The sequence below is a fragment of the Kogia breviceps genome, chromosome 8, assembly GCF_026419965.1.
Source record: "Kogia breviceps isolate mKogBre1 chromosome 8, mKogBre1 haplotype 1, whole genome shotgun sequence".
NCBI classification, from domain to species: domain Eukaryota; kingdom Metazoa; phylum Chordata; class Mammalia; order Artiodactyla; family Physeteridae; genus Kogia; species Kogia breviceps.
Window position 1 is genome coordinate 3,103,603 of NC_081317.1, and position 12,757 is coordinate 3,116,359.

The window sequence follows — 12,757 nt, forward strand, 5'->3', positions numbered from 1 at the left end:
ATGTGGTTAAACGAAGGATCTTGCGATGGAGACATGGTCCTGGGATACCCAGGGGGGGGCCCAGTCGAGTCACGTGAGTCCTTCAGAGAACCTGTTCTGGCTATGCCCAGAGCGAGACGGGACCGTGAAAGCAGGGTCGGAGTGACGTGCTGTTGCTGCTTTGGAGATGGAGAAGGGGCCACGAGCCAAGGAATGCCAGGGACCTCCAGAAGCTGGAAAAGGCCAGAAAACAGACCCTCCCCTCGAGCCTCCAGAAGGAACCAGCACTGCTGACACCTTGCTTCTAGCCCAGCCACACCCACGTCGGACTGCTAACCAGCAGAACTTTGTGATAACACGTTTCCTTTGTTGTTAAGCCACTCAATTGTTGGTAATGAGTAGAGACAGCAGTAGAAAATGAATAACCTACGTGTGACCAAGGGATTCTACCCCTCTGTGACTTTCCTTTTATTTCCTGCGGTGTGTCCTTTGATAAACAGAAGCTTTTCATTGAATGTGGTTGAATCCATCCATCTTTTCCTTTATGCCTGGTGCCTCTGAAGTCCCAGTTAAGAAACCTCTCCCTGGCCCGAGAGACCGAGAAAACTCTCCTTTACCATCTCCCGTCAGGCTGTTCGGCTTCGCACCCGGAGGTCTACAATCGCCCCGAAGCTGAGGATTGTGCGGTGTGAGGCCGGGCCCCTCGGGGTTTCGTATGGTATGTGGACAGCCAGCTGCCCTTGTTCCGCGGGGCGGACGCAGCCCTCCCTGAGGATCTGTGTTTGGTGTTTTCAGCTGTTCTCCAGGGAAGCCGGCCCAGAACACCCACTGCATTGACTGAAAGCCGAAAGGTCCCTCTTTAACTCCTCCCCCACCCCTTTTTAATGGGAGTTTTCTAGTCTCAAAGTGACCTGTTTAAAGATGAGTGAAGATGCTGTGAGCAGTATCAGGAAGGGGCAGGTGACTTTGGGTGAGGGAGGGGACATCCCCCCGCAACGTCGACGAAATTAAGTGGGAGCTTAAGGCTGGGGGCTGATGCTCTGGGGAAGAGCCACTTGCCCTCTAGGAACATCAGTGGTTGCATCTGCTAAATGGGCTCCCTGACTCTCCCTGACTCGGCCATAGCTCCTGCTGTGGATGGGCTCTGGGAAGAATACTCGAAACAGCTGATGTTCGAGGACGCAAATGAAAACTGGGAGGAGAAATATCTGCCAGAAAGCCAATGGTTTTAAAACACGATTCTTCTCCTGGTGAGGCTGTGGGGGCACGAGGGTTGGGACCCTTTGATGAGAGAGAAGGGGCTGGACAGGCAGGCCTTGCTCAGCAAAGAGGTGGCGGGGAGCATCTGGCCTTCGCTGGGGACTGAGCGAGGCTTCGGGAGGCCGCAGGCAGGGGGGGCGGGGAGGCGTGGGGTCGGGCTGCCGGCCCCGCCCACCTAGGTGAGCCGCACCTTCATCGTGGATGCCTTGTAGCTGTAGTTGTACCCTCTCCACGACCTCCAGGTGACACCATTGGCATAGCTCGTGTGCGGCCCCCCGAGGTAGCGGCCGTTCAGGTTCGATGAGTGACAACTCTTGTACCACCAGGCCCCCTGGTACTGCACGGCACAGTTAGAGGAACTCTGGTCGTTGTCTTGGTCTTTGGTGGAGAAGAACTGGTCGTTTTGGGGCGACAGGGAATCACCTGCTCGGGAGGGAGTGTGGGTGTCGCTCAGGCTAGAGGGAGCCTGCCCTGCCGCCTGCCCAGCGCCGCCTCCCTCTAGACACGCGCGAGCTGACCCCCAGGGCCTCACCCTGGGGAAGATGGAGGCTCCTGGTCCAGGGGCTCTGCCCCAGGGCACACGCCTGCCTCCTCCAGCCTCACCTGTTTCCTCTCGGCTCCCCCAAGACCGCCAGGACCCGCGCCGTCCTCTCCCCTGAGGTGCCCTCCCTTCCCCGAGCCTGCATCGCTTTTCTGGGCTTCATACCCCCTCCCTGGGTTGCGTGGTCATCCCAGAGGGACAGCACGGCCTCATCCCGGGGCCCCCGGCTCCACCTTCAGCCCTGGGTGCGCCACTCACCCCAGCTCCTGTGGCACCCCACTTCCCTCCTCACCCCTGCCAGACCCTCAGCGGTACCACCTGCAACACGGAGAGGAGGGGCCCTGCCCTGCTCCTTCCCTGGAGGCTCAGAGGAGGTGTGTGGGTCAAAGGGGTGCTTGAAGGCTCCCGTTAGCAATGCTCCCCCACCCCACGCCCTAGGAGAGCCTTGCTCTCTGCAGCTCTGGTTCAACACAAGCAGACAGGCTCCTAGCACCTTTCCTGAAAGAGCGCACACTGGGAATTCTCAAGAGGAGGCGCCGTAAGAGATGCCTCCCCACGTCCTGTGACCGAGGCGTCTTTTCGGCAAAGAACATCCCACAGGGTTTGTGTTCCGTGGAGCCCAGTTTGGGAATCTGGTTCTAAGGGCTCCTATGAAATGACCACCCTCTTCCAGCTGTGAGCAGGGAAAGGGGTCAGTGACCTCAAGGCCCATTCAGAACAGCTCTCACTGCTCTGCAGACGCTGCCCTGGGAGCGGTAACTGATGGCGTCACTGGTCCCCACGTTACACAGAGACTCAGGTGCCTTCATGTCTGCATTCAAAGACGGAGAGGCTGGATGCAAGGAGGGGAGCCCCAGCGCAGGGTCACTCGGGGAGACAGAGCCAGGATGCTCAGCGGGTCCTCTCTGCCCCCCCAGACCCCGTGCTGAAGCCCAGGCCACTGCTGTGCCCCGCGCGGACTCTCACCTGCACTGCCCTCGACAAAGTCTCCCAGGACCAGCTTGTACTTCTCTGCCTCACCCGCCATCCTGAAAGACTGGTACTTGGCAAATCGGTGGTTGCCCTCGAAGTCCACGAGGTCTATCCGGAGCTCGCTGCTTCCTGTTGGAGGTGGGTGCTCAGGTCCCAGCAGGAGGGGCCCTCTGCCTCCAGGCAGGGGGGTTGGGAATTTGGGTTTTAGGGGACGTCTGAACTTGGCAGCGGGGACAATTCACCGGGAAGGTGTGAGAGGCTGGGCTGGTGGGCGGACCTCAGGGATGGCTCCCCGCTTTCACATAGCTCCCCTGCTCTTCCATCAGCCATGCCTGAAATCCCACGGCCGGGGTTCCTCGGACGGCATGAAGCCTCGCTCTAGTTTGAAACCCTAACGTCTCCTGCAAGTAGCCGGGAATGCCACGGCAGGAAACCTTTGTCTGTGTAGTTTCTTCTGCAAGAATTTCAGGCACACGAGTGGACACCGTCAGGGTTGCCATGAGGGGGTGGATGATTGAGAAAGGATTTACAGGTTTGCCGTTGACCTCAGGACCAGCTGTGAGGCTGATTCTGCGGAACGGAGAAGTGGGGTGAGGGGGCCTGCGTGGGGACCGCCACATGCACTGGGCAGGAGAGGCAAGGGAGGGGGCTCCGTGGCCCTAAGATCCCAGTTTGCAGGAAGGACCAACGGCTGGAAGGGAGAGAAGGGCCTCCCCAATCCAGACGGCCTCCGCCTCCCTTCTGACTCTCATGCTCCGGATACGATCGGTGCTGAGAACAGAAGTCGTCTTCTCTCCAACAACCCTCCTCCCCGATCTGAACACTCGGCACGTGTAAGAGAAGACATGTCCCAGGTTCTCAGAGTACTAACCCTGTCGGACCTGACCACCCCTGGGGCGAGGAGGAGGGGGTCTTCCGGTCCACGCGGCCCAGGGCTGAGGTCAGGGGCATGTGGATTTCAGGCCGCCCCCCGCAGAGCCCCCGGCCGTGGCCCTACCCTGGGCGGTCAGGGCGTGGATGTTGTCATTGCCCAGCCAGAACTCTCCCAGCTGACTGCCGAAGCCCTGCTTGTACGCGGCCCAGTCCCGGTAGAAGTCCACGGAGCCGTCGCTCCTTCGCTGGAAAACCTGCACACGATGGGCAGGGCTGGCGAGACGGGGTCCCACCGCCGTACCCCACAGGGCACCCCGGCCACACGTGGGAGCAGCGCTGCTAGTTCACGGGCCTCACAGGCCGAGGACCAGAACGTGGCTCTCATCAAAGAGCCCAGGGGCAGACAGAGACACCCACACGGGACCAAGGAGGAAATGGAGGCTCAGAGAGGGCAGGCGACCAGCCCAGAGCCACACAGCTGGAGAGGAGTGGGCGCCTCCGGGCCTGAGCCCGCAGCCCTGAGCCACGGGACTCCTTCCCATAGGGGTCCACACCCCCTCCCCCGACACTTCTCATTCTCCCGACCTCAGTGAAAGGACGCGGTCAGCCTGAGCCTGGAGGGAGTGGACGGTCTCACAAAGGCCACTGAGGAGTGATCTGCCCCCAGGTGCGGCTCCCAGGCACCCCCACCCCTGCCCGGGAACCCCACGGCCATCACCGGGTCGCCCCCGCTCACGGTCCAGCCCCCGCCGTCCACGTCCATGTCACACAGCACGGTCAGCGGCCGGCAGTCGGGCAGGTAGATGGTGTGCCAGCCGCTCAGAAGGTGCCCCCTGGTGAGCAGCTCCTTACAGCTCCGAGGTCCTGGGAAGGGAAGCCGGGAATGGACGCCAGGACAGGAGCTCTGGGCGGGGCAGGGGCGAGGGGGAGGGGGGAGAGGCAGCGACACCTGCCTGGGGGAGGTGGGCTCTGAGTCCTCGGACAGAGACGCAGCCCCCAAGGCCACCCGGCTAGGACGACCAGGCCCCGTCTGCCTGGCCCTCCCCACCTCCCAGGGCTGCCCCCGCCTAGTCTCCTGGGCACCTGGCCTCCTCCTGGAATGTGCTCGAGTTAGCCAGGCAGTGGCTGCCTGTCACGCGGGTAACTGGGGACTAAGATGTGCACAGAGAGGGTTTTGCGCTTGGAAGGTGGAACCGGAGTCTGTGCGGCCGGCCTTCTGGTCGACCCGCCCTCCCCCGCCCCCAGCAGGAGCAGGTCCGGGCGGAGGCCCCGGGGTCGGCGTGTGCGCACTCACCTGTGGCACAGGAATGAAGCTGCCCCGGCTCTCCTGTGGTGGGGAGAGAGGACGTGCACGTCACACGTCGGGAAACAGCTCCCCGTGCCCCTCAGCCCCGTGGCTCCGCGAACACAGCGTGGAGAACGGAAGCCACTGTCCGGCTCTTTGCACGACTATCGGTCTCCGGCCTGAGGATCCGTTCCTAGACTCAGCATCCCTGGGCTCGCTTGGCCCCCGCTGCATCCGGCCTGCCCGGGGGCTGGCGGCCAGCACGTCCCGCGGGACGCTGGCCGGACCGCCGTGCCGGCCACCTCGCCTGCGCTTCGCGGCTCACGGCGGTGGAGGGTCAGCGCACCCAGGCCTATCGCTTCCCACAGCCCGTGTCTCCATCAGAGCCTCTGGTCGAGGAAAGTACTCGGGAGCGTTTGCGATGTGAGTCTGGGCCCCAAACTTGCGCTCTGTATTTGCAGCCAGAGCATGGACTGTGTCTTGGAGTTTTGCCTTTTCTTGCTTTTACAAATTTTTCAATAAATGAGCATAAATCAGAACATTATAAGCAAAACGTCCAAAATCATGGAGTGAGGCAGCATTGCCGGTCACCTGGGTCCGACTCTGGAGCCTCTGGGCTTTGAGCGCTCACCGGCCGCCGACAGGGCAAGCCGGCCTCAGAGGCCCCTCCTCCCGCACCCATCGGTGGGACGGACAGGGCCAGGGCTGTGCTCTGAGACCCTCCCCCAGGTGGCGCTGGGCGTGGCCGAGGCCTCTGGGACCCCCCAACCCCCCCCAAAGCCTGCCCAGTGACCCCAGGGAGGCGGAGGGGCTCACCTTTCTGTCCGCCCGCGCCCTTTTCCCCTCGGTCTCCTGGGGAGAGACAGGAGATGCACAGGACGTCGGGTCAGTGGACATCGACCCTCCGCTCTGGAAACCACCCAAGTGCTCGGTTCTTCGGGAGCTGGGGCGGGGGGGACGAGGCTGAGGCTCTGGGCACCACACACCCGTGCTCCGCGGCCCACACCTTTCCAGTGCCTGGGTCTCAGCCGGGGGAGTTGGGGGGGGGGACTCAGAGGCCTGGATTCTTCCCTGGGGTATGAGAGGCTGTTCTGGACCTGGGGACTCACACGCTGTCTCGAAGCTCTTTGGAAACAGGAAATAGGCAGGTGCCTCTCTGTCACTTGGCCTCCCTCCCTCTCTCTGTCTCTCCCCCATCTCTGTCTCCACCTCCTCCCTCTCTCTCTCTGTCTGTCTCCATCTCTCATGTCTTTGTAGACAGGCCCCGGGGTCCTGCTCAGGGGTCCTAGCTCTTCATCACCTTTGGTACCTTTGGGCCCGGCCGGCCCTGCCTTCCCAGGGACTCCGGGAGAACCTCGTTCTCCTGTAAATTCCAAAGATACATCATTGAGGAAAAGGCCACCTGAAGAATTCTACTTGAGCGTCTGCCCTAAGCAATACAGTCCTGACCCTCCCATGCCAGCTGCGGTATCCTCAGCATCTCTGCCCTGGGCCTCAGCCCGAGGTGACAGCCGACAGCGGGGACAAAGCCCTCACGGCCACCCGGTGCCGAGCGGCCGGCACGCCAAGCTCGGGCCCCAGGGACCCACCAGCGTTCTGGCTCCCGACCCCCTCAGTGAGGCCGGCCAGGTCCAGGCCGCCGTCACAGAGCCCCACCGTCTCCTTGGGGGCCTGGGACCAAGAGCGCGTCCTCAGAGACCCTGTCCCCCGGGAGCCTCCGGCCCATTGGCTCTCGGGGGGAGGCGGGCCCCGCCCTGTGCTCAGCCCTGGACGCAGGCGTGGTCAGGCGCGGTACGCATGCCTCTGTGGTGGCTCTGTCCCCACCTCCGCAGAGGAGGCATCAGGAGCCGCGAGGCCTCCAGGTCTGCAGTCACTGATGTTAGCAGGGCGCTAGGACCGCCCAGGGCCCCGGCCCCTCCTCCTGAGCACTGAGAGCGGGGCCAGGAGAAGCGGCCCCGGGGGCTCCGCCAAGGCATTAGGAGCGGCTGCCCGCAGGCCGCCCTCCCCGGGGGGTGTGGGAGGGGGTGTGTGGCGCAGACGGGGCGCCGGCTCAGCTCGCGGGGACTAACCACACCCACTGGCGGGCAGCCGCCCAGACTTGCTCCTCCTCCGTGTGTCCCCCCAGCAGGAGCCCCAGCCTGGAGCCCTCCCATCCCCAGGACCCAGCCTGGGGGCCCTCGGCCCCTGAGCTGGATACGTCCCAGGACGTGAGAGGCTGGAGACCTCCGAGCCCGCCCTGTGTCCGGAGCCCTCGGAGCGTCCTCTCGCACCCAGGCCCGGGGCACTCACCCCGTGAGCCGCGTGCACACCTGCCCTTCATACTAGGCGCGGGGCCCAAAACCCCACGAGGGGGCCACCGCGTCGACGGGAGAGGAGTGCAGCGCTCGGGGGCCTTCAAGCTGAGTCGAGGTCCAGCTCCGCCCTGGCTGCTGACGGCTCACTGCTCTGAGCTCCAGTTTTCTCATCGCGGTACAGATAGAAAAAGCTGGGGCCTCAGTTCTCAGGTGAGAAAACCGAGGTACGTAAGGCTTGGCGCGCTTGCCCACGGCCACGTAAAGCCAGGGCTGGATCGAGCACCAGGAAGCGGTGTTCTGTGAAAGTGTGCCCACATGTGAGCTCATAGACTAGCTGAGACCAGCCCCCGCCCCAGGGGATGGCAGGTCCCGGTGGGCCCCAGGGGTCGCTCCTGACGCCAGCTCTGAGCAGGGTCATGAGCCAAGCTCCCGACCTGAGACCCGCAGGGGGCACTGCCCGCCAGGGGTCTAATTTGAGAAGAGCCGGTGCTCGGTGACCCCCACCCCCGAGCCGCAGCACGTACCCTTCTGTCCACTGGCGCCTGCCTCTCCCTTGGGCCCTGCGGGTCCGGGCAGCCCCGGGCAGCCTCGGAGGATGGAGAGCTTGTCGGAGCCCTCCAGACCCACCAGCTTCACCTCTGCAGAGAGACACAGAGCGCGAGTCAGGGCGCTCGTCCTAGGCCTGAGAGCCCTGCAGAGCGGGCGACAGGCCGCCCGAGCCACGGGGATCTGCCACGCGGCCACCTCGGCCTGGGCCCTTGGCTGTGGTCAGAGTCACCCGTCTCAGATGTAGGGTCAGCCTGGCAGTGAGTGTCCCGCCTCTGGTGGGCACTGGTCAGGTGTGGAGGTGATGCAGGGCAGAGCCCTGGCCTTGTGGTCCACCCTGCCTGAGCCACCCTCCCCCCAGCCACAGTGCTGTGTGTCCTTGGGCAAGTCACTGAACCCCTCTGAGCTCTGTCCCTTCGGCGCCCAAGTGGAGACAGGAATAGGACTGTGGGGAGGACTAGATTAAGTAACGCCGATTTTAAACTTCTTAGTATCATTCATGGCATTTTAAAAGAACCTCATAAATAGTGGGTGCTTTCACTAAATAACAACAATAAATATTTAAAAGACTTGGGGAATCTGGGTTAAAGTAACATTTTCACCTCCAGACCTTGGACTTTTGACCATAGAATTCCTGAGCTGGAAGGGGTCTGCGTAGGTTCCCTGGAGAGGGGATACATTTGACCCAAAGACGCAGAGCAAACTCCAGTAGAACTGGAAGCAGAGATTCATTTCCTTCTCAGAAAAAAATAATGAATTGTGTTGATTTCAAAACTGAAATATCCTCACGAGAGACAACTTAGAGCATGTGGGAATCAGCTGTGCTCTCACTGGAGACACAGGCAACTGTTGTCTTGGGGTCTGTCTCCAGCTGGGACTCTCTCACGGGGGCAGCCTTATGCTTCCCCCATAAATACGTCCTCAACTCAGGGGGAGGCTGGTCTGTCTTCAGGGGCAGCCTCTTGCCAGCTGTGGGCCCCATCCACCTGCGTGGGATCGGGAGGGAGACCACAACCCCCCCCAGACCCGACTCCGCTGGATCGCACTCTCTTGGGTAAAAGCCAGAAATCTGCACTAACAAACCCCAAGTAAGCGTGGGAGCCCTTGGTTTCGAACATCTTTCTGAAAAGTCCAGGAGAAGACAGAGAAAGGGATGGGCATGGTCCTTCTCCTCGGTGGCAATGTCGAGACCTGGCTGGGAAGCTCGTGGGGCAAATCACAGGCTTGAGAGTTGGACAGACCTGGCATTAAGTTCCTGCCCCTCCCCGTCTGACCTGTGTGACCTTGGGCCTGTCGTGTCCTAGTCTGAAGATGAAGTTGAACTGTTGAGTCTTCAGAAGAAGATGCATATGGAGGGTTTAACCCTAGATACCATTTGTGGTCAATGAGTGGGTAGTTACCAGCTTTCAGGAACTGGAAATGCAGGTCCATCTCACCTGGACAGGTGTCTGCAGTCTCGGCAGCCAGGGTCTTGAAGCACAGGAGTAAAAGGAGGTGGCCGGTGGGCCCCAGGGCCATGGCTACTCCACTCAGCTCCATGTCCTCCAGTCTTTGACCTCACTCTTGTGAGCAGGGAAAGCCAGCCCTTGCCTGGGCCTGTGGTTTCTCAGCTCCCATGGGGACACCCACTTCCTGCAGCCTCTTTGGTTACACCAACAGGAGGTACCAGTGATGGCAAAGGGTGTTTCCTTCCTGCTGGGCCCCACCATGCTGCCCGCTGAATCAGGCTCACTTCCTCTGGCAGGATACTCCATTCCCAGTCGAGAGAGCTCCCAGGACCCCTCTGTTGGAAAGGGTCTGCCTTCTTTGTGGCTTAAGGAAAGCCCAGTCCCCAGACCCCCTCCTCATTACCCAACTACACCCAAACAACACTCTGAGACCTTGACTGGGATATAAGGAGGAGTTGGCTAGAGATGCTCCTTCCCTTGCCTGACTTCCAGAATATTCTAATAACTGAGGCAGTCCTTGAGCACTTAACACAGTGGAAGAGAAAAAAATCCCGAGCACTTCTTATGTGCCAAATACTACTTACGCCAGCCCCATTCGGAAGACACTATTATCTAAATTTCACAGGTGGAGAAACAGAAGTCACACAGCTAGTAAGAGCCTGACATTACCTCGAGTCTGTCTAATGCTCCAAGGACCACTGGGTCCGGTCATTACACCAGAAGGCGAGGCTATGTCTTATCTCCCCCCAAATCCCGGAGGCCATCCTCCACATCTTGTACTATGATCACCCTTAACCAGGACATGTGGTGGGCATTCTGTAAAGGGCTTCTGCAGATGTGTAGAATGTCACTAAGGAGAGTAGGATGAGAACAAGAGGGGAGGAGCTGAGGATGAAACTCTTCTGTGCTTTGATATTATTCCGGGCCAGTGCTCGTGGGCTGGTGTCCCAGCCACACACACTGTCCAACTAGGAAAGAAGCAGGGGATGGCAAGACCAGAGGTTTAGCAAAAGGGGTTTAGGTCCATCTCTATGGGCACTGGAATGACACTAGACTTTGCAAATTTTTGTGCGGTGGCTCCAGCCCATGGAGACGGAGGGAACAAAGAGATCACATTGCCTCAGGAGTTGCATTGCCTCAGGCACCCCTCAGCCTCCCTGAGCTACTGGACGGGGCCGCCTGTCCCTAGCATGGGCCATAATTTCATCTGTTGGAGAGGGGCCCGTTCAGGGGTGTTCACCTGGCCTTAGTCAGGACAGGGAGAGAGGCAGCTGGTCTTTGTCCTTCAACCCCATCTGCCAGTGACACCCCCCACCCCCGATCCCAGGGTGCTTTCTCTTCTTCACTTTGCCAATAGAACGAATGCAGGTGAGATGTTGACAGCACGATCAGGTGTCACTTTAATGTTCCTAAGAGTATGTGGGCCTAAGAATACAAAAGAATGCAAGAGTCTGTCAAGTTCAGATATCTTAAAGCGGGATCAATCAAGGTCATTTGACTTCTGACACCGGCAGGTTAGGTATTTGGGGCCATCTATCCTCATAAAGACAAACAGACAAAACATTTAAAAAGAGATTTGCCTGAAGGTAGAGTCAGGTGAACCACGTAGGGATGGGTTACTTTGCTATGTTCTAGAGAGCAGCAGAGATCTGGAGAGGGGAAGCCAGCATGTGGGGTCTCTTTTTGCCAGTCCTCCAAAGATAGCTGAAAAGCTGGTCAGTTACCTCGACAATTTTGCATCATTGAAGGTCAAAGTTTGGGGTCTATGCTCTGTCAAAGAGTGGATTTGGGGTGGGATCCAGAAGCATTTCTTCCTAGAAATAAGGATGAATCATCAATAGGCAGCCCTAATGTGGACTGCAAACTGGTTTTGAGACATCTAGGTGTCCCAGGAAAAAAATCTCAACTCCTGAAATTCTAATAAGGTCTTCCTAGATCACTAGTATCCACTTGCTCTGAGCTGAAACCAACACAAATCTTGTGGGAAGGAGAACAGTATGACCGCAGGATTTAAATGATTTTTGCAAATATATGTATTTTCCAAATTAAATGTTAGAACACAACAGAAGATAATCAGGTTCATGAGGATAAAAGACAACATGTACAAGAACAAATAGAAACAACAGAGTATAGAAACAGATCCCCAGAAGCTACAGATACTGAAATGACAACATAGTTAATGGTGAAGATTGAAAAGCATCCTCAGAGATTGAAAACAAACAAGGATGCTCATAAATCACTACTTCTGGTCAATGTTGTGTCACTGTCAGTGCAGTGAGGCAGAAAAAACAAATATGATGTAAAAGAATTGGAAAGGCAGGTACAAGGGCATTATTATTTTCAGAAGATATGGTTTATGTAGAAAATTCAAGAGAATCTAAAATTAAATTTTTTAGAATGAATAAGCTTAGCAAAAACCAATTATGTTCCTAAAAGCTAGCCAGAGAGAATTACAAAATGAAATTTTAAACATTTACGATAGTGACACCAAAATCAAGTAACTGTGACTAATTCCAGCAAAATACATGTGAGCCCTCCATCTGGCAAGTAGAAAACTGTCAGATGTGAATGAGTGATGTTTAAAAAGATCAGAACAACTGGAAGAATATTCTCCGTTCATGGATTCAAATGCTCAGTATTGTAAAGACCTTAGTTTCTCTCTATTTGATCTGCAGATTCACTGCATTATCAATTAAATGCCCATTTTATTGGGAAACTTGACAAGGTGAATTTGAAATTTCTTTAAAAGTTTAAAGGGCAATAATTAGGATGTTCTGAGCTAGAACAAGGAAGGATGACTTGTTCTGCTTGAGGTCAAGAATTGTCACGAAGATATAGGAGATGGTGTGGCACCAGCTCCAGGATCCAGACTAAACCAGCAGAACTGAACAAAGGGTCTAGAAACAAATTCGGGCGTAAACGGACCCTTGGTGCGTGACAGTGGTGGCTCTGCAGAGCAATGGGGAAAGAATAAACTTTTTAAAATTGAAATATAGTTGATTTACAATGTTGTGTTAATTTCTGCTGTACAGCAAAGTGATATGGTTTTATATATATATATATATATATATATATATATATATATACTTTTAAAAATTCTTTTCCATTAAGGTTATCATAGGATATTGAATATGGTTCTCTGTGCCATACAGTACAACTTTGTTTATCCATTCTATATATACTAGCTTACATCTGCTAACACCGACCCCCGACTCTGTCCCTCCTCCAACCCTCTCCTTCTTGAATAAACTTTCAATAAACACTGTGAGCTACTGGGTACTCATGTGGGAAAACCAGAAATGAAACCTGACCCTAATCAATGTTGGCAGAATTATAGACCCAAATGGGAATCGTTTTAGACCACGTTGTAAGACATCAAATAACCTTGGTGATATCTTACGTAGGAATGAAAAGCACTAAACATAACGGAAAAGTCTGAAAATTGACTTTGAAATTAAGAACTGTGGCTTCTCAGATGATTCCCCCAAGACAGTGGAAAGACACACCGGGGCGAGGGGAGGAGGTATTTGCAACACACAGAAGTGACAAAGTGTTGCAT

At 56.9% G+C, this 12,757-nt stretch overlaps 1 protein-coding gene across 6 annotated transcripts; it reads right to left on the reverse strand.

The window, feature by feature from the left end:
• Positions 1 to 1,186: 1,186 nt before the first annotated feature.
• LOC131760971 (ficolin-1) lies at positions 1,187 to 9,384 on the reverse strand. Of its 6 annotated transcripts, none has more exons than XM_059071154.2 (9): positions 9,187 to 9,384; positions 7,729 to 7,842; positions 6,211 to 6,273; positions 5,727 to 5,762; positions 4,920 to 4,952; positions 4,362 to 4,489; positions 3,750 to 3,879; positions 2,747 to 2,881; positions 1,187 to 1,662 (listed from the first exon to the last, which is right to left on the reverse strand). In XM_059071154.2, exons 1-9 carry the CDS (start codon positions 9,287 to 9,289, stop codon positions 1,415 to 1,417), a joined length of 990 nt encoding a protein of 329 aa, XP_058927137.1. In that variant the 5' UTR covers positions 9,290 to 9,384; the 3' UTR covers positions 1,187 to 1,414. The 6 variants fall into 6 exon arrangements, with proteins under 6 accessions (XP_058927137.1, XP_066896465.1, XP_066896462.1 ...); XM_067040364.1 differs by having other exon boundaries at positions 6,220 to 6,273; positions 9,187 to 9,324; XM_067040361.1 differs by having other exon boundaries at positions 4,344 to 4,489; positions 9,187 to 9,306.
• Between the last annotated feature and the right edge of the window lie 3,373 nt (positions 9,385 to 12,757).